This window comes from Aotus nancymaae, unplaced genomic scaffold (genome assembly GCF_030222135.1).
Source record: "Aotus nancymaae isolate 86718 unplaced genomic scaffold, 86718_ANA_hifiasm-v0.15.2.pri h1tg000030l, whole genome shotgun sequence".
In the NCBI taxonomy this organism is placed as follows: Eukaryota; Metazoa; Chordata; class Mammalia; order Primates; family Aotidae; genus Aotus; species Aotus nancymaae.
In genome coordinates this window covers 39,468,862-39,495,015 of record NW_026988443.1, presented here as the reverse complement: position 1 = coordinate 39,495,015, position 26,154 = coordinate 39,468,862, and the positions used below count along the sequence as shown (strand labels likewise).

The following is a 26,154-nucleotide window of genomic DNA, read 5'->3' as shown; positions in this document are numbered from 1 at the left end:
CACACACACACAGACAAAACCACACAGAGACACACACACACACAGACAAAACCACACAGAGACACACACACACACACAGACAAAACCACACAGAGACACACACAGTCACAGACAAAACCACACAGAAAAAGGCACACAGCCACAGCACTGCCAGGCTAATTTTACGCTGTGGACACCCCCAAAACCAACCAGGAAGAAGCCTCACACCTCGGAGCCTGGCTGCCCAGCAGGATTCAGAATGACGCTGGGGCTGCTCGGGCAGTTCTGGCCATTTGAGGCTCCACAGGCCCAGCAGGCTGGGCCCCGGCATCAGCACACATTTACAAAGAGGGAAATTGAGTCCCGGCTGGCACATGGTCGGTGCTCAGTCAGTGTCCACTGAGTGATTGAGGAAATCAGGGCTGCCCTTTATGTGCCATAGTGCAAGGCACAGTGGGGAGAGTCCCAATCCCTGTCTCAGGTGGGAGGCCCCAGAGGCCCAGTCCCAGGTGAGGATCCGTGTGCAGGCACCGTGCAGTGCCCCAGCTCAGCGGGCTTTGGGTGCAGAAGCAGGGCAGGGTCGGGCTAGAGGAAGCCTGGCAAGGGGCCCATTTCAGCTCCAGCCTGGCCCCAGCCTGATTCGCAGGCAGCCAAGCCGGAGGCAGGCCTCAGGCGAGGGAGCTGGGCCTCTGACTCGGCAACCACAGAGTCGCCCGGGGACACTTCGGCCAGGTGTCTGCTGTGGCCCGAAGGCAGTCCTGGAAGGAGTGTTGCAGCTGCTGGCCACGGGAACAACAGCACTGAGAGATCCCTGGGGACCTCTGTGGATCACCAACGCCATCCACAGCACACACGATGTATGCCCGGCTAATTTTTGTATTTGTAGTGGAGATGGGGTACTGCCATGTCGGCCAGGCTGGTCTTGAACTTCTGTCCCCAGCTTTGGGAAGGAAAAGCAGGGTCTTGCTCTGTTGCCCAGCCTCGACCTCACCTGCTCAAGTGAACATCCCACCTCAGTCCCCGAGGAGCTGGGCCCACAGGCACTGTGCCATTGTGCCCAGCCAGGAGAAGCATCCTGACAACTTTATTCTGTATATGGAAGGAGAGGGAAATACCTGCTACTTCTCTTAGCTTTGGGCACGGGAAGAGCCCTGGGAGCCTCAATTTCCCTCTTTGTAAATGTGTGCTGATGCCGGGGCCCAGCCTGCTGGGCCTGTGGAACCTCAAATGGCCAGAACTGCCCGAGCAGCCCCAGCGTCATTCTGAATCCTGCTGGGCAGCCAGGCTCCGAGGTGTGAGGCTTCTTCCTGGTTGGTTTTGGGGGTGTCCACAGCGTTAAATTAGCCACACTCCCTTCTGACCCAGGTGGGCTGGGGTGGGATAAGAGTGTGACTAAGACAGAGTCTCCCAGGCTTGGCCATGCAGCCTGGCCCCCGCCTGCTTCTTTTTATTTATTTTTGAGACAGAGTCTCGCCCCATCACCCAGGCTGGAGTGCAATGGCACCATCTTGGCTCACTGCAACCTCCGCCTCCTGGATTCAAGCGATTCTCCTTCCTCAGCCTCCTGAGTAGCTGGGATTACAGGTGTGTGTCACCACGCCCGGCTAATTTTTGTATTTTTAGTGGAGATGGGGTTTTGCCATGTTGGCCAGGCTGGTTTTGAACTTCTGACCTTGAGTGATCAACCTGCCTTGGCCTCCCAAAGTGCTGGGATTATAGGCATGAGCCACCACACTCGGACCCCACCTGCTTCTTGATAACGAGAGGTGAGTGTGGAGGAAAATCCCTCACAGATGGCAGGGGCGCTATGGCGGCTAAAAATAGGCCAGAGCAGGGCACCAGGCCTTCTTTTAAATAGCCGAGTCTCGAATGAAAAGCCGCTGTTGGGACACAGAGCACAGCTGAGCAGGCAACAGGCAGGAGACCTGCCCTGGGCCTCTCTGGGCTGGAGGACAGCTTCCTGAGTGAACGGCAGTCGGCTCTGAGAAGACACAGTCCCTGGAGAGAGGCCAAGTCCCTCCTTGGCCAGCAGCCTCTTACCTATAAATCCTTCAGTGAACAATTTCTGAAAACAGGGATGTTCCCTTAACATAACCACACAGAATCACCAAACTCAGGAAATCACGTTGCCGCAACTGCATTATCTTGTCCGTTCTTGTTTTAGTTCATAATCTAATCTGGTTCGTGCTTATAAGTCATTGACCGTCCCAATAAAGTCCTATAGCTGTATTTTCCTTTCCTTTTTGAGTCTAAAATCAGAGCCAGGCTCACACACTGCATCTAGTTTCCGTCTTTTCAGCCTCCTTCGGTTCTTGGCCCACACGTTCCACCCCACTCTCTTCTGTCTTCCACGATGCTCACATTTTCATAGCATATGAAAAAGTTCTTTAGTAGAATGTCCTTGCTTTGAGCCTGTCTCTCACTGAGACTTGGGCTACACATTTGAATTAGGAATAGCACAGAAATGGGGTTATGTCCTCCTCAGAGCATTGCATCAGCAGGCCCATGGGGTTGGCTGGTTCCAATTGTGATGACGTCAGTTTCTTTCACTTAAGTGTGTATCTGTGAGGTTCGTCCACTGAAAAGTCACTATTTCCCCCGTTGTAAATAATAAATAATCTGTGGGGAAATATTTTGAGACTATAAATTTCCCGTCACTCAAAAAATTGTCAGCCAGGCATGGTGGCTCATGACTGTAATCCCAGCACTTTGGGAGGCTGAGGCAGGCAGATTGCTTGAGTCCAGGAATTTGAGACCAGCCCGGGCACCATGGTGGTTTTTTTTATAAAACCCCTTTTATAAAAAAAAAAAATTAGCTGGTATGGTGGCATGCACCTGTAGTTCCAGCTACTTGGGAGGCTGAGGTGGGAGGACCACTTGAGCCCAGGAAATCAAGGCTGTAGTGAGGTGTCATGGCACCATGACACTTCAGCCAGGAACGAAACCCTGTCTCGAAAAAAAAAAAAAATCACTAGTTGTTAGCATGCTTGGATGACCTGAATCCATCATCCCTAACTGTATTAGTCCGTCCTCACACTGCTATAAAGAACAAGCTGAGACTGGGTAATTTATGAAGAAAAGAGGTTTAGTTGACTCACGGTTCTGCAGACTTAACAGGAAGCATGGCTGGGAGGCCTCAGGAAACTTACAATCATGGCGGAAGGGGAAGAGGAAGCAAGCACCTTCTTTACATGGTGGCTGGAGAGAAACAGAGAGTGAGGGGACGTGCCACACACTTTTAAACCATCAGATCTCGTGAGAACTCACTCTCACAAGAACAGCAAGGAGGAGATCTGCCCCCAAGGTCCAATCGCTGCCCACCAGGTGCCTCCCCCAACACTGGGAATTACAGTTCAACATGAGATTTGCATGGGGACACAGCAAAACCGTATCACTGATGTATTTGTTAGTTGGAAGATACATTAGTTGTTAAAGAGGAACTTTCTTTAAAAGAGAACTTTCCCTTCTTTCTCATTTGTTTATTCTTTCATTTGTTTGTGTCAGGCTGGATGCAAGGATCTTATTTTATTCAGTGGGTTATAATTCCTTACCATATTTATTTTGAAGTTCAAATCGTTCCAGATTGGGGCGGGCTGGCTTCTTTTTGACATGTCCCCATTATTCTTTGAAAACTTTCTTTCTGGGGCAACAAGATGTTCCCGGCTCTCTCCTGTCCTGCTCCAGCCCTGGAGTCAGCCTTTTCTTCAAGGAGCCCTAGTCCCCTAGAGTGGACAAGCATTGCATTTTATAAACTCGAACCAGCAGATCTTCACATGAGAAGGGCTCCCTGCTCCCTGTCCTCCACCCAGCCTGTGATTCCTTTCAGGACCTCTGTAGCCCCTGCAGAAATGTGCTGTGCAAACCCTGGCCTGGCCTAGCCCACTGAGAACACGACTCGACAGCAGGGGCCGCTGGCGTGGACGTGGCACAGCTCTTCTCTGTTCAGTATTACTGTGACACTGTGACAACCATCCCCCACCACATTGCCAACACCACCCCCACACTGGTCAAGAGCCACCGTAGCTGAGTGTGATGATTGATCCAAGGTGGAAATCCGCGTGGCGCTGTGAAAGTGGGAGGGCAGGACTGGAGGTCAGGACCGCAGAGCAGAGCCGGGAAGAACTTCCTTGAGGAGGGATTTATTTGAAGAATAAATAGGAATCGATGAAAGGTAGAAAGCAGCATTCCAGGCCAGACTGACACACAGGACGTGATTAGAGGAACTTGAAAATTCCTTCCAGGAATTTCCAGCTGGGGTGTGTGCGTCTGAAGGAGATAAAGACAAGCCCGGAGGGTCAGGTTGCGGCCGTGTGCGTCAGAACGAGAATGCTGGATTTTGTTCCAGAAACCACATGAGCCACGAAGGATTTCTGGTAGAAGGGGGAGGGATCTTTGAAGGGATCGTTCCAGCCGCTGTGGCAAGAGTGGGCGGGGTGGGTGTATTAGTTATCAGTGGCTGTGTAACATATCACCCCAAACTGACTCATAACACTTACTGCCTCTCGTGGTCTCTGTGGACCAGGTATTTGGGAATGGCTTGGTGAGGCCAGTTCTGGCTTGGGTTTCCTGGGGTCAAGATGCTGGCCTGAGAACTGGATCACAACCGGAGGACCCGCTTCCAGGGGGGGCCCTCCCACGACTGCTGTGTCTGCATGCGTCTTGGTGGGAGGTCTCAGCTGCCTTCCACGTGGGCCTCTCCACAGGCTGCCTGAGCGTCCTTATGACATGGCTCTGGCTTCCTCAGAGCGAGGGAGCTAAGAGAGGGAGCCAGACACAGGCTGGCCCTTGTAAGACTAGCTTTAGGCCAGGCACGGTGACTCACATCTGTAATCCCAGGACTTTGGAAGGCCAAGGCAGGCGGATCACCTGAGGTCGGGAGTTTGAGACCAGCCTGGCCAAAATGGTGAAACCTCATCTCTACTAAAAATACAAAAATTAGCTGGGTGAGGTGGTGGGTGCCTGGAATTCCAGCTACTCACGGGGCTGAGGCAGGAGAGTTGCTTGAATCCAGGAGGCAGAGGTTGCGGTGAGCTGAGATGGCACAGTTGCACTCCAGCCTGGGTGACAGTGTGAGACTCGGTCTCAAAAAAAGAAAAGAGGAGATGAAACACTGATCCAGGCTATACAGTGAGGATGGACCCTGAAGGCACGGTGCTAAGTGAAAGAAGCCAGACACGAGCCCACAGACTGCGGGATGCCACTGAGCTGGAACGTCCAGGTCAGGCCAGTCCGCAGAGACAGAAAGCAGACAAGGCTGCCGGGGCTGGGGGAGGCAGAAATGAAGAGAAGCTGCTTACCGGGTCCAGGGTTTCACCGCGGAGTGAGGGAAATGTTTTGGAGCTAGATGGGGGTGGCGGTTTTACAACATCGTAAATGTACTAAATGCTGCTGCGTGCAGTGGCTCATGCCTGTAATCCCAGTGCTTTGGGGGGTCAGGGCAGGCGAATGTCTTGATCCCAGGAGTTCAAGACCAGCCAGGGACCCACGGCAAAACCCTGTCTCTACAAAACATTAGCCGAGCATAGTGGCATGCATCTGTAGTCCAAGCTACTTAGGAGGCTGAGGAGGGAGGACTGCTTGAGCCTAGGAGGTTGAGGCTGCAGTGAGCCGAGATGGCACCACTGTACTCCAGCCTGGGTGACAGAGGGAGGCTCCATCTCAGAAAAAAAAAAAAAAATGAAAAAAGTACTAAATAGCAATTAATTTATCATTTTAAAATGGTTATTTTTATATTATATGATTTCACCTAAATACATTATTTTAAAAACCCTACAAACAAAACATTTCAGTGGCCAAGGCAGAACCGGGAGGACCAGCTGGTAATTCATACAAAAAGGAGGGCCGAGGGATGGGGCTGGGGAGGAACCTGGGGTGTGCAGAGAGTTAGGGTGACAGGCACCATCCAAATGGTGGGGTCAGCAGGAGAGGAGAGGACAGAGATGCCTAGCATCTGGAGGAAGGGTGGACGAATCCGAAGCACAAAGGGTTCCAGAAGCTTCTGGAAGGAGAGAGGACCTGTTTGTGTGTCGGGTCCACGGTGCCCGAGGGCCTCCTGGGCGGGCAGCTCATGTGAGCGTCTCCTGCTGAATGAGTCAGGCGGAGAATATGTTGGAAAAACATGCCAACGTGTCCTGCATGTCACCCATCCCTGGCTCAGCCGGTGTGTGTCACTCAGCCCGAGGGCAGACGGGGAAATGTGTCTGCTGAGGTGTGGGTGGGGTGGGGAGAAGGTCGCCCTGGTCCAGCTGGGTTGCAGGGCGGGTGTGCTCACGTCAAAAGGAAGGTCTGGCCCAGGAATCCCCGTTGTCTGCACAGCGATGCATCTCCCATCTTACTAGGGGGAGAACGCAGACCCAGAGAGGTCCAGGTCACGGGAGTTGGGGTGAGTCGGGTCCGCCTGCCTTCTGTACTCACGCCCTTGCCCTGATTTCATGCTTAGCCCCTCACCACATAGGACCTTTTGGAAGCACATTCCAGGAAGTCCCTCCTAAAAGTGGACACAGTTTGGGAGCTGAAGGCAAAGCAGGCCTCGCAGGCACACTCGAGGTGGGACAATTTAGGGAGTGCTCAGTAAAAGGACTGTGCACAGAGGTGCAGGGATAGGCGGGCTCCAGGACCCCGCAGGCAGTGGGCACAGGGGTGGCACCAGGCCCGGCAAAGGCAGGAGTGGCCAGCGCTGAGACCCGAGGGTGGGGTTGTGTTACCGAGTATCCAGGAGACTGGAGAGACCCGTGGGTGACACAGGCGGATGAGATGAAGGTGGCCACCCACTCAGCAAGTCTGAGCTCTGGACAGAGAAAGAAAATCGGGTCCATTCATACTCCCAGGATGCAGCAGCTAACAGGTTTACAGAAGTCAGAACAAAGAACGGTTCGTTAATTTGTAACATGTCTTGTGATGTACGTTACATTTGAAAAATAACATTTTGAGAAACACATTGTGCACTCTTTGGGTATTATCTTGCCCTGTGACCTTGCAGCTGGTCAGCAAGAGAAACAGGAGTCTTGAGATGCCTGGGAACTTTGCTGAGAAGTGGGGAGAATAGAGACGGTAGGTTTTACAGGGAGTTAGTGAATTTTAAGCAGAGCTGGGGGTTAGGTTTTCTATTAAACAGCACACAACACAGTAGCAAAATTTACCTTGTTATATAGCAACTGCAAATGATAAGGTTTTCTCTTTACTATTATTGTTGTTATTTAATTCCCTTCTTCAGTTGGGGACACAGGATGCAGCTTGGCCCCTGCGGCCCTGCAGAGAGGGAATTCGGGAAGTGGATGCGACTCACCTCCTCCAGCCCCTCCAGTCTCTCACTGACGCCTCCCACCTGCCACACGCCTCCAGAGGTTGGGGGGTGGTGGGGGTGGTGGGGTGGTGGTAGGGGTGGTGGGGTGGTGGGGGGGTGGGGTGGTGGCGGGGGTGGTGGCGGGGGTGGGGGGGTGGGGTGGTGGGGTGGTGGGGGTGGTGGGGGTGGTGGGGGGGGTGGGCAGCTGGCCCTACAGGGCGTTTCCCAAGGCCAGCATCCATGGCTGGAGAAGCGTGGACGTGGGCCCCAGGCTCTACATGTGGACTTCAGGTGACACTGGATGGCATCCCCCAGCCCTGAACCGCCCTCACGCATATGATCACACACAGGGGTCCCAGCCACCTGTCGGGAGGGGCCCCTCAGCCTGCTGTTTGTAAACTGCAGAAAGCCAAACAGTCCCTTGGAGAAGCTGGGCCTGGATTTGCTGCAGACATCTGGAACAAGTTATCCTATTTCTCAGTCTCCTGCAGTGGTTCCCCGCTGCCCTTGGTGGACAGGGACGGGGACCTGTGGAGAGGGGCAGCCCCCACAGGCCGAGGCTGGCGAGGCGGGCACGGGGGCCGGGCGCTGATGAAATGTCATGTTTGAGGCAGCTCTCACCTGGGCCTGTCTGATGCAGGGCCAGACCTGGAGAGGGTGGTGGAGACTGTGTGCGGGCAGGTGTTCCAGAACTTTCCGTGAGGTGCATGGGGCCTCACCGCAGGCCATCCCTCCAGATCTCTGCTCACCCCGTCCCTGTGCTGAGGCCTTCTGCCTTGAGAACGCCCCATCACCCTTCAGATCTCAGGGCACAGTCCCCATCTTCCTAAATGGGGTCAGAGCCCCCAGTAATCATGACGAGGACCCTCTCCTTGACCAAGCTTTGCTCAGGGTCCTCCGAACCCTCTTCTCCAGGAGGCTTTGGCCTGTGGGCTTCTGCACTGGTCCTGCCTTTGTCCAGTTTTAGTGAGAACACAGAATCAATTTAGCAAAACTCCCCAACCCCAACATGTGATCAGTTCCTTGCAGGCACCGCCCCTCGGGGGAGTCTGATCACGTGGCCTGCCTTCAGCAAGAGGCCTTTACATCAGTTTAGCCAGAACTTCCCCCAAAACTAATGTTTCCTCTTAGTCATTTTCTTCTTTCTTTTTTATTTTTTAGACAGAGTGGCGCATTGCCACCCAGACTGGAGTGTAATGGTGTGATCTTCCTCACTGCAATCTCCGCCTCCCAGGTTCAAGTGATTCTCCTGCCTCAGCCTCCCAGGTAGCTGGGATTACAGGTGTGTGCCACCACGCCTGGCTAATTTTTGTATGTTTAGTAGGGACAGGGTTACACCATGTTGGCCAGGCTGGTCTCGAACTCTTGACCTCAAGTGATCTGCCTGCCTCAGTCTCCCAAAGTGCTGGCATTACAGGTGTGAGCCACCATGTCCAACCTCCTCTTAGCCGTTTTCCATGCACTGAGCCCCTGCTCCGGGCGATATCCCCACTCGTCACTGCTGTGTTCAGAACGGAGCCCAGGTCTGCACCAAGGTCTCTTCCCCTATTTCAACAGTTCTTCAATAAAATCTGTTTTCACTCCTCAGCTATTGTCTGGCACTGGTTTCTTCCATAGTCGCATGGTCTGTCTCCCCCGCTGTCAGCTCCAGGTGGGCAGGGCTGTGCGTGTCCAGTTCCTGCTTGTGCATACCTTGTATATGGTGGAAGCTCCAGAAAGAATTTTTTGAATAGGCCGGGTGTGGTGGCTCACACCTGTAATTCTAGCACTTTGGGAGGCCAAGGAGGGCAGATCACTTGTGGTCAGGAGTTCGAGACCAGCCTGGTCAACATGATAAAACTCTGTCTCTATTGAAAATACAAAAATTAGCCAGGTGTGGTGGCAGGAACCTGTAATCCCAGCTACTCAGGAGGCTGAGGCAGGAGAATCGCTTGAACCCAGGAAGCAGAGGTTGCAGTGAGCTGAGATCATGCCACTGTACTCCAGCCTGGGTGACAGAGCAAGACCCTGTATCAAAAAAAAAAAAATATATATATATATATATATATATGTGTATATATATATATATTTTTAAAAATAGATGGATGGATAACTGGAAAGCCCTGGTACAGGGTTTTTCTTGACTCACCCAGCTTCTCCTGATGTACGTGGATTTAGAACATGTGGCTGACACAATCCCAGCCTTTCCCTCTGTGTATTTTGGATGTTTTGGGGACAGGGAAGTAGAAAGAAGTCAAGTCATCTGTTGAAGTTGCAGCAACTTTGGAAGCTGCGACGGCCCTTTCGTGGTTCTCCAGATGCTCTTACACCATCCGAGGTTTGTGCTCTGGGCTAGGAGCTGCTGCCCACTGGGCTGGGCTGGGGTCAGGGTGGCCAGAGTCCTCCATCAGCCCAAGAACCCTTTCCTCAGTGAACTCACCCACACAGGGGCCGCAGCGCCTACCTGGGCTCAAGCAATTGTGGTACACAATTCTGTCTTCTCCCAGAGTCCTGGGATTAGAAACAGACATGTAGAAAGAGGAGAAAGATGTTTTCAAAAGAGCTGGAATCAATCTGGGGGTTAAACGCAGCTACCCACACAGTCAGAGTCTCACTCTATTCACCCTGGCTGTGGTGCTGCAGTGACGCAATCTCGGCTCACTACAACCTCTGCCTCACGGCCATTCTTCAAGCCATTCTCCTGCCTCAGCCTCCCAAGTAGCTGGGATTACAGGCTCCTGCCACCACGACTGGCTAATTTTTATATTTTTAGGAGAGACACGGTTTCACCATGTTCATCAGGCTAGTCTCAAACTCCTGACCTCAGGTGATCCTCCCACCTCGGCCTCCCAAAGTGTTGAGATTACAGACATGAGCCACCGCAGCCGGCCTGCCTAGGTATTCTTTAAGAGAGCAGAGGGTCTAAAATGGGGTACGTGTCTAAATTCAGATTTCTGAGCCTCCTGAGGAGGAGGTAAGGGTTGGGGATCCTAACAGGGAGGAGTTTCAGGGGCCCAGGCTGACAGAATGGCTTGTGGCCTCGCTATGGAGGGGCCCCAGATCTGGAATCCTGATGACCTACAAGACATTTGGACAAAGTCCCCGCTGCCTTGATGGCTTTGCCTGAGTGAAGACAACCGTGACCTGGGTGGCCCTTCTGAACACGAGGGTTAGCAGAATTGTCTGGCTCATTAGCCTTTCAGAAAGCCTGGTCTGGAAAATTTGTGCCAGAAAAAAAAATGGAAACAAACGTGAAAAGAGGGGAAAGATGTTTTCAAAAGAGCTAGAATCAATTTGGGGTTAAACTCAGCTACCCACACAGATTCACTTCGCTCTTCAGCGTTACTCTGTAAGATTTATTTCCTGTTTCAGCATTTGACAACTGTTGTGTAAACAGTTTCCATTTATTCTGGAACTACATCATTTCCTGCTTTGGGGAAGTTTTACCAGAACCCAACTAAATCCAAACAACAACAACTGGCTTTGATTTGGAAAAGCCAAACCCACAAGAAGACATAAGGGTCAAATAAATGCTGATTCCAAAAGGAACTTCAGATATTCCAGAATGAGTCACCCAGGGCACCTCTGGCCTCCAGGAAGGTGTAGGTTTGATTCTTGCTGTGTACTCTCGGGCAAGTAACTTAACCTCTCTGAGCCCTGTTTCTTCATGTGTAAAATGGGGACAGTAGTCAGCTCCCCTCCTAGGGATGTTACCAGCATTAACTGAGACTGGACATGGTGCGTCGTCAGCACTGGGCAATGGTAACATGTTGCCACTTGTAAGTGGGAGCTCAACAGCGAGAACACACGGACACCAGGGGGGAGCAGCAGCCATCGGGGCCTCCCTGAGGGAGGAGGAAGGGAGGAGGGAGGGAGGAGGGAGGGAGGAGGGAGCAGAGCAGGAAGAATTCCTGTCGGATACTATGCTTATTAACCGTGCGACAAAATTATCTTTTTTGTTTTGAGACGGAGTCTTGCTCTGTCACCCAGACTGGAGTGCAGTGGTGTGATCTCGGCTCACTGCAACCTCCACTTCCCGGGTTCAAGTGACTCTCCTGCCTCAGCCTCCCAAGTAGCTGGAACTGCAGGCACCTGGCACCACACCCAGCTAGTTTTTGTGCTTTTAGTGGGGATGGGGTTTCACCATGTTGGCCAGGTTGGTCTTGAACTCCTGACCTCAAGTGATCCACCTGCCTCAGCCTCCCAAAGTGCTGGGATTACAAGTGTGAGCCACCATGCTCAGCCCAGGTGACAAAATTATCTGTACACCAAACTGCCATGGCACAGTTTGCCTATATAACAAACCAGGCTATGTACCCCTGAACCTAAAATAAAAGCTAAATTAAAGAAAAATGGTAACAATTACTGTTCTTTCTCTTAAATAAAATTTTTTAAATTTTGTGGGTAAATAGTAGGTGTATGTATTTATGGGATCCGTGAGATAGTTTAACACCAGCATACAATGTGTAAAAATCACATCAGGGTGAAATGGGGTACCTGTCAGGAGTTCAAGACCAGCCTGGCCAATATGGTGAAATCCCATCTCTACTAAAAATACAAAAATTAGCGCATGCATGCAGTCCCAGTTACTCGGAGGGCTGAGGCAGGAGAACTGCTTGAACTAGGGAGGCGGAGGTTGTGGTGAGCTGGGACTGCACCACTGCACTCCAGCCTGGGTGACAGAGTGAGACTCTGTCTCAAAAAAAAAAAAGAAAAAAGTGATTTGTAGACAGGAGGCCACCACTGCGGGAGGCCGAGGAGGGCAGATGGCTTGAGCCCAGGAATTCAAGACCAGCCTGAGCCACACGGTGAAACCTCATTTCTACAAAATATATTTCTTCATTTATTTACAGACGGAGTTTTGCTCTTATTGCCCAGGCTGTAATGCAATGGCATGATCTCGGCTCACTGAAACCTCCGCCTCCTGGGTTCAAGAGATTCTCCTGCCTCAGCCTCCCGAGTAGCTGGGATTACAGACATGTGACACCACACCTGGCTAATTTTGTAGTTTTTAGTAGAGACAGGGTTTCTCCATGTTGGTCAGGCTGGTCTTGAACTCCTGACCTCAGGTAATCCGCCTGCCTTAGCCTCCCAAAGTGCTGGGATTATAGACATGAGCTACCACGTGACCCAAAATACACATTTTAAAATTAGCCAGATGTGGTGGTGTGTGCCTGTAGTCCCAGTGACTAGGGAGGCTGAGGTGGGAGGATTGCTTGAGGCCAGGAGGTGGAGGTTACAGTGAGTTGAGATCGTGTCACTGCACTCCAGCGTGGGTGACTGAGTGAGACTATCAAGAAAGAAAGAAAGAAAGAGAGAGAGAGAAAGAAAGAAAGAAAGAAAGAGAGAAAGAAGGAAGGAAAGAAAGAAAGAGAGAAAGAGAAAGAAAGAGAAAGAGAGAGAGAAAGAAAGAGAAAGAAGGAAGGAAGGAAAGAAAGAAAGAAGGAAGGAAGGAAAGAAAGAGAAAGAGAAAGAAAGAAAGAGAGAGAGATGGAAGGAAGGAAGGAAAGAAAGAGAGAAAGAAGGAAGGAAAGAAAGAAGGAAGGAAAGAAAGAACAAAAGAGAGACTTTGGGAGGCCGAGGAGAGTGGATCACGAGGTCAAGAGATCAAGACCATCCTGGCCAACATGGTAAAACCTCGTCTCCACTAAAAATACAAAAAAATTAGCTGGGCGTGGTGGCTTGCACCTGTAGTCCCAGCTACTCGGGAGGCTGAGGCAGGAGAATTGCTTGAACCCGGGAGGCGGAGGTTGCAGTGAGCCGAGGTCGCACCACTGCACTCCAGCCTGACGCCTGGTGATGGAGTGAGACTCTGTCTCAAAAAAAAAAAAAAAAAAGAACAAAAGAGAGGAAGAAAGAGGAAAGACAGAGAGAAGAAGATAAAGAAAGAAGGAAAGAAAGAGAGAAAGAAAGAGTGGTTTGCAAGCCTCCAGTCACATCATTCTTTCATGGCCATGACCAAAAAAACCAAAACTGTGATTCAGCCAATTCAGTGAAGTTAGTTGGAGAAGAAAAGAACATTCGGTGAGCTGATCTGGTACAGGATGGAATTCAGGTGCTGGGAAAGGGGCTTCTGGAAAGCTCGTTGGAATTAGAGCTGAGTGAGGACAGTTTTCCTGAAGCTCCCAGCAGTGAGTGCCAGGGTCTGGGCTGGTTGGAGGGAGGCTTGAGTTTTGTGGTGAATGCGGGGAGGTGGCTGCAGGTGTGAGGCGTGGCTGCAGGTGTGAGTCATGACTGCAGGTGTGAGGCGTGGCTGCAGGTGTGAGTCATGACTGCAGGTGTGAGGCGTGGCTGCAGGTGTGAGGCGTGGCTGCAGGTGTGAGGCGTGGCTGCAGGTGTGAGGTGTGGCTGCAGGTGTGAGGCGTGACTGCAGGTGTAAGTCATGACTGCAGGTATGAGGCGTGGCTGCAGGTGTGAGGCGTGACTGCAGATGTGAGGCATGACTGCAGGTGTGAGTGATGACTGCAGGTGTGAGGCGTGGCTGCAGATGTGAGGCATGACTGCAGGTGTGAGGCGTGGCTGCAGGTGTGAGGCATGACTGCAGGTGTGAGGTGTGGCTGCAGGTGTGAGGCATGACTGCAGGTGTGAGGCGTGACTGCAGGTGTAAGTCATGACTGCAGGTGGGAGGCGTGGCTGCAGGTGTGAGGCGTGGCTGCAGGTGGGAGGCGTGGCTGCAGATGTGAGGTGTGACTGCAAGTGTGAGGTGTGGCTGCAGGTGGGAGGCGTGGCTGCAGGTGGGAGGTGTGGCTGCAGGTGTGAGGTGTGACTGCAAGTGTGAGGCGTGGCTGCAGGTGGGAGGCGTGGCTATAGGTGGGAGGCGTGGCTGCAGATGGGAGGCATGGCTCAGGACACCTCGAGGGCCGTGTGCTTGGTGTGTGGGTAGCTGTGCTCCCGTGGCCACCGTTTCTGGGGGATGTGATCATGCAGCAGCTCCCAGGCTTGGCAGAGAACAGCAGGGGCCACCTGGCTGGCTGGGGCAGGCCACACTGGCCCAAGTCTGACTGACTAGGCGAAAGCCCCTGCCAGGCCAGGGCACAGAAAAGGGCCTCACGCCGCCCTGCTAAGTTCATCATCTCATCTGGCCTCCCCCTGGCAACAGAGAGGAAGGCCAGGGGCTGGAGGCCAAGAAAGCAAGTTGAGGTCAGCATCGGCAGAGCCAGGCAGAGGAGACGGAGTAAGTGCAGGCCAGGCTGACAGACCAAGCAGCTCAGGACGGGCCGGAAGCGACACCAGGCAGGCAGTCAGGCCAGAGTCAGCACTGGGAGGCTGGCCGGGCGTCGGATGGCCTGGCAGTGGGCAGGAGCCACTCCCGAACCCAGGGGTTCCCAGCAGTGCGCCTAAGGACACAGACAGCTCCCCGCAGCTGTGACCCGGCCACGTCCTGCTGGGGATGGGCTGTGGAAGGGCCAGAGGGCAGGGTGGCTGTGGCAGAGCAGCCGGGGTGACCTCAGTGCTCAGGAGGCACGGTGCTCCTGCTTCTCAGCTGTGACGTGCTCTGACTCAAGGCCAGGACTTGGCACAGGGCTAGAGGGACCTCACGGCAGGGACAGCCCAAAATTCCAAGAACCTTTCTGACAAGTCAGGGGCAGCTTAAAGGGGTGGCCTAGACCCCCCAAATATTCGTGAGCCCTTCTTCCTTGTGTTTTAGACTGGATCCCCCAGAAGCAGAGCCTGAAGCAAGGATTTGGGTACATATAGTTTAAGGCGAGGGAGGTGCACCCAGGGAACACAGGTGAGGGAATGCGGAAGTACAGTGCGGGGGAGGGTAAGGCAGTAAAGAGTGAGGTGCCCGCTGGGGACCCCAGGGGTGACTAGAGCATGCCTCAGAGTCATCCCATATACGGGCAGGGAGCTGGGGTTTCTACGCCTATTCTTTTTTTTTTTTTTTTTAAGATGGGTTCTCAATCTGTCATCCAGGCTGGAATGCAGTGGCATGATCTCAGCTTATTGCAACCTCCACTTCCTGGCACAAGCAATTCTCCAGCCTCGGCCTCCTGAGTTACTGGGACTACAGGTGCGAGCCACCGACACCTAGCTGATTTTCATAATTTTTGTAGAGATAGGGTTTCACCTTGTTGGCCAGGCTGGTCTCAAACTCCTGAGGTCAAAGCGATCCGCCCGCCTCGGCCTCCTGAAGTGCTGGGATTACCGGCACTAACCCCTGTGCCTGGCCACCCACACCTGTGCCTGGCCTTCCTTGCTGGAGGGCTGCTCTGGGGACATCAGCTCCTCGCAGAGCGACCAGCTGTCACAGGTTACCTGGCACGAGGGGTTCTCTGGGATGTGGGACTTCCAATGCTGAAACCAGGAATGCCCTGGGTGAACAGGAATGAGTTAGGCGTCCTCCTCTCCAGCCCTTTTGGCTAGCCCCTTTCGAACCCCGAGTGTGCTCCTGCAGTCAGAGAAAGCCCTCGGGAACTGCAGGAAAGAAGCCGCTGGTGTGAGCCACACCCTGCATTCAGAGGCACCGGCTGGGGCCTGAGCAGCATCTGCTAGGCCAGACTAGCTGCTCCCACGACCCCGTGCCTGCCTGCTCTCCTGGCGCCCTTCCTGCCACTCCCCTTACTCCAGCCAGGACACTCTGGCCAGCCTCGAGGTCTGGCAAACACCAGGATGCTGTGACCTCAGGCCCTGCACCGGCCATTCCCTCTGCCTGGACAGCTCTTCCCTGGACACTCACATAGCTCATACCCTCCACTCTTTCTCTTCTGCTCAATGTAATTATGCCTGTGGGGCCTTCCCCCTTCTTCCTCTTCCAGGAAGCCCCGCTTCCCCTTTTTTCCTCTGGAGCAGGCGTGTCCACTGACGCACCGTCTGTCTTACGTGTTCCTTGTCTATCTCCAGCACTAAGACGCAGCCTGCAGGAGGAAAGCTGGCTGGTTGTCACCAGTGGGGAATTCTCGATACAGAGATCAGTGCCGGCCACTAAACATCCAACCACTAAATACATGCATTGAAATCACCTAAAACCAACACTGGCTAAGCAGAAATAACGGTCTCAAAGGCACCTGGAGACGAGACTCCATGGAATCTGCTTCCTCCAAAGGAAGGTAGAGAACTGTCAGTCACAGATGTGAGAGAGGGAGCCTGGGTTTCTGCAGCCCACCGCAGCCACTGCCTCTGCTGCCTGAGGCCTGCGAGCCTCCAGCATTCCCCAAAGCGAACATCAGTCAGGACCAGGACTTTCCGACTTCTGTACTTCAGCAAATTAATCTTTTGCAGAACCCCATCAAATCAAACAAAAAATGTGGTATTGGCTTTGTTAAAGCAGAGATGGGAAGTCTAGACCTGCCTACTCCCCGCTTCCCTCATGGGGGTCTGGATGGCCCTAGGGATTTGGGGTGCCGCTGGAAGTGCAGTAAGTTGGGGTGGGAGGAGTGGGAGGGGACAGGGACAGATGTGACACTCCGCAGAGCTGAGCCCGGAGCTTCTCCAGCAGCGACGCGCACGCCCGCTGTTTGAGGCTCATTACCGTTCGAAGGTCGATGCACGAGGCTGGAGCTGGAACCAGCGTTTCTAACCAGCTCCCAGGGGGCCCGCAGCTAAGGCTGCAGGTCTGCAGCCAGGGCTGTGGGCAAGTCTCCCTCTCTGCCTGAGTCACAGGAATTTCATCATTTGTCTGCACTTTCCACAAGCTCAGCAGTGGTGAGGAGCAGGAGAGGAGGCAGAGGCCCCGGGAGCTCACCGGAGGCTCATCTCAGACACAGAGACCCAAGGGTCTGAGCTAGGCACTGTGTAAGCTGTGATGAAACAGAGGCCCTGTAGTACACAGTTCTAAATAAGATAGATGCTTGTTTCTCTCCGACAGCACAAAGAGAGGTGTCCTGGGGCTGGCAGGGCAGCTCCACCAGCTTCAATGCATGGGGTTTTCTTTGTTGTTATTTTTAATTTTTAAAAATTTCTCCCATGTCAGAATCTAAGAGAACAACACATGGTTTTTAACCTCTGGATCCAACGTGATTGCCTCAGCTCCTGCCATCATGTCTCCCAGATAGTGGGAAGGAGGAAAGGCAACTGGGGCTCATGCCTATTCTTTTTAAGGGCCTAATGTAGAAAGTGGAGCAGACTGCTTGTGCTTGGACTCACCTGGAGAAATCACAGGTACGTGGGCATCCCTCCCTGCAAAGGGGGCTAGGAAATGTAGTTTAAACAGATTGTCTTCTGCCCAATGAAAAGCTGAGACATTCTATGACCAAAGGGAGAAGAGGGGTGTATGGATGTTAGTGACAACTACGGGAAGAGAGGTTATTATTAAAACGCCGAAGTTGAAGTCACATGCATAAAATTCCAGTGCATTCATCAGGTGGAGGCTGCTTGCACTAACTACACAGGTGCAGCTTGCGTAGCGTGTGCTTGTTGGAATAGTGGCCCCAAACACGTCCATATTCTAATCTCCAGACCCGTGGATGTGGCTACTATGTGACAAAAGGCACTTGGCAAATGTGATTAAGTTGAGGACCTTTCGATGGGGAGAGTTTCCTGGATTAGCTGGGCCAGCCCAGCGTCATCACAGGGTCCTGTGTAAGAGGATAGTGAGGGCGCCAGAGTCAGAGCGGAGGTGGGACCGCAGAATCTGAGGTTGGAGGGATGCATTTTGAAGATGGAGGAAGGGACCGTGAGCCGAGGGATGTGAGAGACCCCTAGGAAGGTGGAAAAGGCACACGAGGGGTGAATCGTGCTCACACTCTAACGCCCACACCCACCCCCACACACTCACCCACACCCACTCAGTCACACCCACACACACACCCTCATTCACCCACACCCACCACACCCACACTCATCCACCTACACCCAAACTCAGTCACACCCACACTCACCCACACCCACCACACACCCACCCACAGCACTCACCCCCCCACACACTCACACCCACACCCACACACCCACACCCACCACACACCCACACCCACTCACACCCACACCCACACCCACACCCACACTCACACCCAAACTGACACTCTGACACCCACGCTGACCCACACTCACACCCATACCCACACACACCCACACACCCAGTCCCACACCCAGTCCCACACCCACACACCCACACTCACCCACACACACACACCCAGTCCCACACTCACACACCCACACCCACACTCACACCCAAACTGACACTCTGACACCCACGCTGACCCACTCACACTCACACCCACACACACCCAGTCCCACACTCACACACCCACACCCACACTCACACCCAAACTGACACTCTGACACCCATGCTGACCCACTCACACTCACACTCCCACACACCCACACACACCCAGTCCCACACCCACACACCCACACCCACACACAGCCACACACTCTCACACACTCTCCCACATTCACACCCATGCTCTCTCACATCCACTCCCACTCAGCCTGGCACCACACAGACGTGTCATTTCCCTGACGTCCCATCTTTGATGGAGGAGGAAAGCGGAGTGCCCCCAGAAAACCCACACACACACGGAGAGGGTGCAGACTCCACACACAGGGCCGCAGCCGGGAAGTGATTTCTCCCCATTAACGTGGTACTGACATCACACTGAATGACGTGCCCCGGGGCCTTCCATGTGCTTAGACTGGTTTTAGCCACTGCATTTGCAGTAGTTGGCTGGGGCGGCTGAATGAATTTATACACGTCCTGGGGAACACACACCCCTGCTTAACCCCAAGGCTGCTTCTGGCTTGAGAGTGAGGGGTGCGGGGGGGGGGATCGGCCACCTGGGCTCTCCATGACTCCTCTGAGTCCTGATCTGAGTGTAGGGGCGGCACCTCGACTCAGACCCAGCCCTTGGTGTCTTTCACCCCTTTTGGGGTCGTCCACCAGGCCCTCCTACCATCAGCCGAGGACAGAAATTGCAACCCGGATCGTTCCCAGGGCCCACAGGTTCAGCACTTTGTAGTCCTCAAAGAAATAATCCAGCAGCCAGAAGAAGCTGAAGAGAGTTTCAGTCTCTGCTCTGCAACTGCCAAGGAACTCCGAAAGAACATCCAGGTGGACCCAGCCTCCAGCCACAACAGTTCTTGAGAATCCCCTTCCCCCGCTCCTGCTCTGTGATGGGATCGTGTCAGAGGCACTCAGGCTCACTGACTCCCCCAACCCCCTAAAAACCTCTCAAATGCCCCCACATCCCTCAGATTGGAGGCCCACGTGGCCTTGCTCCTTCCTCCTCTCCATGCCCCTCCCCATGCCGGGCACTGGGGTCCCACCGTCGCTCATGGCCGCAGCATCCGGCTGCATCACATCCATCCACTTCTCCTCCTGCTCCTCCCTCACCGAGAGATCCCCCAGGACCCCCGGCGCTGCCAGTGTAGTTTTCTCTCACTCTGCCTCTCGCTGCAGGATTTCCAGTGAATTTCACCAATAAGCAAGCTTTTTAAAAATAAGCGACGCGCATCGAGGACTACGTGTCTGGCACTGTGCTCAACCTTTCCCAGATGACACAAACCCTTTACACATCCTGATTGCCCTTCAGAAAAAGGATAATTATTAGGTAGCCCCTTCTCCATTTTGTAGATAAGGAAACGGGCTGGACGGGTTCCCAACCCACACGGTGCTGGGAGCTCGAGGAGCTGGGCACACGCTCAGGTCCAGCCTGGCATCGGAGCCTCTGGGCTGCTCTACTTTCTGTTTTTGGGCTGTGGCAGGAACTGGCTGCAAAGAACCATCCCCTCTCACCGGCTTGAACAGCTTGTCTACATATTCTTCCCTCAGAGTGGCCCTCAGGGTCCGGGGCCACTTTCCTCTTTTCCTGGCAAGTAAGATAAACTGAGCCACAGCTGTGGGTCTGAGGCCCGGCCAGGGAGGCCGAGCGGCTCTGGCTCTGGCCAGATGCTGGGCCTGGGACCAGGACTGAGTCAGCTAACGTTCAGCCCCACCCTTGGGATGGGCCCAGCCAGGCCCAGGGAAATGGGACCGCTCGCCTGGCTGGGCTGGGAGGCTTTGTTTAAAGGGTGTCCTTTCAAAGGACTGTTCTGAGTAATGGGGCATGTGGGGCGGTGGCCAGCACCCCTCTTCCACCATCTTGAAACCCCGTGAAGCTGAAGGGGAGGAGAGGGCTGGCCTGGAGCAGGGCTCTGAGCCTCCGTTTCTCACCTGTAAAATGGAGCAGCAGCCAGTCTGCCCGCTCCAGGTGCTGTGAAGACCAAATGAGATAAAGGAAGGAAAAGTGCTTTGGAAACTCACTCACTCCATGAAGCGTCTTCGTGAAGAGCCGCCATGGGCCAGGCTGGGGAGGGGTGTGCAGAGGCTCTGTCGGGCGGCAAAGTCGTGCCCAGATGAGCCTGGGAGCCCCGGAGTGCCAGGCGGTTCTGGGGCACAGGAGGAGCTGCAGCTGGCAGGGCAGAGGGCAGTGAGCTGGAGGAGGAGCCGTCCTGGAGGCTGGAACCAGCGGGAATGCCAGTTCAACCCAGCTTTGGACTCAGGGCCGGCAGGCTTTAGCTCACAAGCGCTTGTAAACAGGGGGCTGAGGCCCTGGCGAGGGCACTCGCCAAGGACACATGGCTGGGGCCTGGTGGAGCTGGGTTTGATGGCCTGAGCGGAGGCCCAGAGGCGCCTGGGAGTGGGAGGAGGGGCAGGGCGCACAGATGGCCAGGGGTCAAGGCAGGGAATTCGAAGGCCACCCTCCAAGCCTGAAGGCCAATGGGATGGCGAGGGGACCCTGTGGGAGGGTCTGAGTGAGGGTGGGGACAGAAGACGCAGGGTCCTTGTGCCAGGAGACCCATCTGTTCATCTGTGACTCTGCCAGGGCTGGGCCAGGGACGCTTCCCTCTGATCACTGATGGGTTCCCCTTCACTTTTGGGGACCCTGGCTGGGCCTTCATCTTCTGGACAAACACTTGGAGTAGGGTGAGAACATATCGTCTTGGAGATAAGTTCTGGCCAGGCTCAAGGCCAGACCTCCCTGGAGCTGGCTTCGTGGATGGCTGCGGGCCCCCGGCCTGGCTCTCTGGGATTGGTTTTGATGATAAGTTTGCCTTGAACCCCTGAGGAACTCGGGGGGGCTCAGCTCACTTCAAGGACTGTATGGAGTTTATAGACAAATCTGACGGGCAAGTCTGTGGCCTTTAAACTAAAATGCAACTCTCAATGCCCTGCTTTGCTTGGTGTTATGAAGGCCCGGCCACTTGAAGGAGGGCTCGTGACAGAGCCCCTAACTTGGACGTGGAATTCAGCTCAAGCAACTGTTCTCTTTGTCCTTGTCTTTCTTCTCTCTGTCTTTCTTTGTTTTGAGATGGGGTCTTGCTGTGTTGCCCAGGCTGCAGTGCAGTGGCGTGATCCTGGCTTACTGCAGCCTCAACTCCTGGGCTCAAGCAATCCTCCTGCCTCAGCCTCCCGAGTAGCTGGGATGACAGGCTTATGTCACCATGCCTGACTGATTTTTAAAATTTTTTTGTAGAGATAAGGTCTCCCCATGTTGCACAGACTGCTGTCGAGCTCCTGGCCTCAAGCCATCCACCTGCCTTGGCCTCCCTTCCAAAGCACTGAGGTTACAGGCGTGAGCCACCGCACGTGGCCTCAGGCACCTTTTCTAAACTATTTTGCTTAGGGATCAGTTTGGGAAAAATTAAAATACTCATGGGGTGCACCTGCTTTCTCTCATTAACAATTAAAATAGCTGTAGAGAATCTCATGGAGAAGCGTGGATTTTTTTAACAGCTTTTTTTGAGATATAATTCACACTCCACACAATTCACCTGTGGTTTTTTGGTGTATCCGCAGAGGTGCGCAGCCATCACTACAATCCTCTTTAGAATATTTTATTTACCCCCAAAAAACCCTGTACCCTAGCCATCACCCCCAATTCCCCAACTTCCTCCAGCCCCTGCTAACCACAGGTCCACTTTCAGTGGCTGGATTGGCCTGCTGGGGACATCTCTTGTGAATGGCATCATGCGGTCTGTGCTTCTCCGTGTCTGGCTTCTTTCACTCAGCATCACCGCTTCAGGGTCATGGGTGCTGCTGCACATAGCTGAACACCGTTCCTTTTCCAGGGGCGAATCATGTTCCATGCGGGTCGTTTCCACTTTGTTCGGCTGCTGTGAACAGGGCTGCCAAGGGCATTCTTGCACACGTTTTTGTGTGAATGTGAGTTTTCACTTCTCTTGAGTGTCAACTCAGAAGTGGAACTGCGGGGTCCCCTGGAGACTTTACGTTTCACCTCTGGAGGATCAGCCAGATTGAGAACACGCAGGTTTTTACAACATACATGACCTGCTCATTAAGAAAGTTGCTGATACTGTGAACGTTTACTACGGGCCAGGGCGTCCCATCAATGATCTTATTTTGTCCCCACAACAAGTTTATTTGGTCAGTTCTGTTACTGTCCCTAGTCGACAGGGAGGGAAAGCTGGGGATCAGAGAGGTTGTGACACCCGGGTACATTCAAATCCCAGCTTGGATGAATCAGGGATTTGAATCCAGGCAGTGGGGTCCCCTCCCTTCTGATGCTTTCTGGTGAGTGGCCTCTACTTAAGCGCCCGGTCTGCGGAGCACTGGGGCTCCTCTTCAGCCACAGAAGTGCTCATGTTGGAGAACTGGCAACCCTGAGGTTACGTTTAACTCTTCCTTCTGGATCCTTTGGGAGCTGCGTCATGGGCACTGTGTGTCCAGAGGCCGCCACAATACCCGGCTCATTCATCCATCAGGACATAGGAACCACCTGCTGCAGCCGGCACAGGCCAGGCCCACAGAGTCCAGTCCCTTGTTCCAGACCAGCCTCCGTGTCATGTAGGGCACTGCCACCACACCTTGGTGTCCTTGCTGATGGCAGCATTGGCATGGGGCTGTGCAAATGAAAGCACTGGTCCTATCTGGCCTGATTCATTGGTTCTCATATCTGAGCTGCATCAGAATTTCCCGGATGGCCTTTTCAAACCCACCTTGCAGGCCCACTCCCTGAGAGTCTGAATCTGTTGGTTCGGGGTGGGGCCTGAGAATCTGCATTTACAGCAAGCTCCCAGGTGAGGCTGCTGCTTCTGGCCTGGGGACCCCACTTTAAGGCATTCAGAAGTCCCCAGGATGGTGGCCAGGCCTAGGACCCTTTCTTGGATAACAGGTCAAGGACTTCAGTCACTACTTGGGCTAAATGGCCTTTAAGAAATGGGGTTCCTGCTTCCCTGGAGGCCTCTCTGGACCCCTGGGATGCACGGATGGAGCACATATTGGACTGGAAGGAAGAGGGGCTGCCTAGATGGGTTGGGGTTAGAGGCATCCTTTCTCACCCCTCCAGGGGGTGGTAGAAATTGGTCCCTGGTGCTCTGCTGCCCCCTGGTGGTGGGCAATTCTGAACTGCCCCCTTTGAGGGGGAGGAGCCCCTCGAGTGCTGCCTGAAGCCAGGGTGCCCACTCCCTGGACCCCACTGCCAGGGTCCTCATACTTGTTCTCTCTTGGAAACTGATCAGCTGTCAGTCATATGCACTTTAGTGAGAATATATCCAAGTCCTTGATTCTCATCTCCTGGGGGAGATTTACACTTAAAGCCCATGGCTTGTGGCTAAAGGACAGGAAGGCTCTGCCCGTGGCTTGGAGCTTCATGCACCAGGGAAGGAAGGGGAGGGTCCTCCCAAGAGTCTTGCTAAACAGCTGTGTACCCTGACCCTTGACCCTGGGAGGGCCTGGCCGCGGGCCTGCTTCCCAGTCCTAGCCTCCTCCATCTCGAGGGGAGTGGCTGTGCCGTTTGCATGCGGCCTTAGAAGGCACCATCCTCAGACCTTCCGCGCTTACCACGTGCTGACTGTCCTTGCTGTAGCCTCCTGCACGTGCACAGCGGCCCTCCAGAGTCATCATGATTTTACAGGCCAGGAGCCCAGAGAGGCTACGAGGCGTCAGCCAAGGCGTGGAGATGGCCATTGGCCAGTGGGCTCCATGGATCTGGGCCTCAGAGAGGCAAGAGTGGAAGTCGATGTGGCATGGTCGCGGGGAACACGTGCAGATGGCGTGTGAGGCAAGGGATGGGATGACTCTGCAGGGGAGAGGGAGCCTGGGGAGAAGGGAAGAGGCCCAGGGTCGGCCAGTTACTGGGGAGACCAGAAAGGGAGTGGGGCAGAGAGGCCGGGGAAGGAAGGAGAGAAACCAGAGGGCATGAAGCGTGCACAGGGCTTACAGGCAGACTGTAACGGAAGGTTTGTGACCTTTAAGAAAAATCTGACCATTTGATTGGCTGCTCTGCTTGGCTATAGTACAAAGCCCGCCCACTTTGAAGAGGGGCCCAGAGGCAGCCCGAGGCTCTGTCCTCTGGGGAACTTGAAATGTCTTTCCTGTGTTTTTTGCTTGAAGTCCAATTTTCAAACTTGTTTTTTTTCCCTTTTTTTGGTAGACATGGGGTCTCCCTTTGTTGTCCAGGGTGGTCTTGAACTCCCGGGCTCTAGCGATCCTCCTGCCTCTGCCTCTCTAAGTACTGGGATTGCAAACATGAGCCAGCATGCCTGGCAAGCTCCAGTTTTCAAAGAGAATATCTATATTCTTCAGAATAGTTTATATTCTTCAGGATAGCCTACATCAAACTAATGTAAATTACTAGTTTATATCATACAGTTGTAGCGGTTTGAATCATCAAAAAGATCCGTCCACATACTAACCCCAAAGAATTCTGACTGGGCCCTCATCTGGAAGAAGGGTCCTTGCAGCTGTGATGAAGGATTTGAGAAGGGTCATTCTGGATTAAGTGGCGGGGGGGCACATTCAGTGGCAGGTGTCCTTATAGGAAACAGAAGGGGGGAAGGTCACATGAAGGTGAGGTGGAGACTCGTGTGTCCTGGGATACATCGGTATCTATCATCCATTGTCTGTCTGTAGGTAAGTAGACAGGTGGTAGCTACAGAGAAACATGTCTAGATATAAAATATCCCTTGCATAGAGATCATGTGTCGTAGAAAATGAGAGTGTGCCATGTGTGTCAGCATTTCTCAAAGTATGGCCTGAGGAACTCCTGCGTCAAAGATGCCTGGGACTTTGTAAAACTGAAGACTCCTGGGCCAGCTTTCACAACTACGGGATTAGACTGTGGGTGGGTCCCAGGAATGGGCATTCTAGACACGGTTTCCGGGTGATTCTGATGCCCCTGGTGGTTCCCTGGTATGGTGAGGATGGCTTGGGAGCAGGTGGGGGGAGGTTTGCCTACCAGAAGGGACCAGGAATGTGTCCAAGCAGAAAGGGAGGGGCAGCGTGGACTGTTCTGGCTAGGGGGAGCTCCTGGCACACCTCCCTTTGGGGCTGACAGACAGCTGGTGTGTGCTGGGGTCCCAGATGTCTGGGGTCACAGGGACCCTGCCCCACCCTTGCTGGCACTGGGGCCCCCACTGCCCTCTGGGCCCAGCTGCTGTTAGAGAGACCAGGAGTGCACAGAGGCTGTTGTCGCTGCCCTCACCCTCGGCGCCCCTGGCCTTCCTGGCGTTTAGACAGCTGCTTCATGTCTGGCTGCTCTGGGAATTCCGGGGCCCGGGAAATGGCCGGCGCTGACATCCCAGGAGCAGCTGGTGGGGTGGGCCACAGGGCCATCTGGAAGTTTCCGGGCCTCAGGGAACGCTTATGTAACTGGTTTGGAGGGGAGGTTTGGATGATGGATTTGCTGAGGGCCAAGAACAAACAGCCTTCCCCAGGACGGGCAGGTCCCCTCCCGCCAGCAGGCATCTCGTCCACTCCTCAGGGCCCTCTCAGCCCAGAGGGTCCCTGCTGTCAAAGCCAGAAGAGCAGACGATGGGACTGAAGCGCTCCAAGGGCAAGGACTTGTCTGTTTTGCCTTGTCACCCTCTGTGCTTAGCACAGCGCTCGGCACATGGCGAGTGCTAAGTATTGAATGAACATGCGCTCGTGTACATGACAGAGTTTCCTCCAGGGAGGAAGGACTGGCACAGAGCAGTGGCTTGCAAAGCGGGATTCTCTGGGCCAGCCACATCAGCATCCCCTGGGAGCTTGTTAC

General features: G+C 53.8%; 1 protein-coding gene across 2 annotated transcripts in view; it reads right to left on the bottom strand.

The window, feature by feature from the left end:
• Window positions 1-26,154, bottom strand: part of CRISPLD2 (cysteine rich secretory protein LCCL domain containing 2) — a 156,407-nt gene that overhangs the window by 30,565 nt on the left and 99,688 nt on the right. Inside the window, exons 15-19 of one of the 2 annotated variants that reach the window (XM_064383365.1) lie at window positions 9,705-9,751; window positions 9,390-9,619; window positions 7,883-9,268; window positions 3,531-7,227; window positions 3,078-3,177 (exon numbers count right to left, since the gene is read on the bottom strand). In XM_064383365.1, coding sequence (XP_064239435.1) covers window positions 9,495-9,619; window positions 9,705-9,751 — 172 coding nt within the window. In that variant the 3' untranslated portion in view covers window positions 3,078-3,177; window positions 3,531-7,227; window positions 7,883-9,268; window positions 9,390-9,494. Of the gene's footprint in view, window positions 1-3,077; window positions 3,178-3,530; window positions 7,228-7,882; window positions 9,269-9,389; window positions 9,752-26,154 lie in introns of those variants that run through there. The other variant, XM_064383364.1, reaches the window with a different exon arrangement.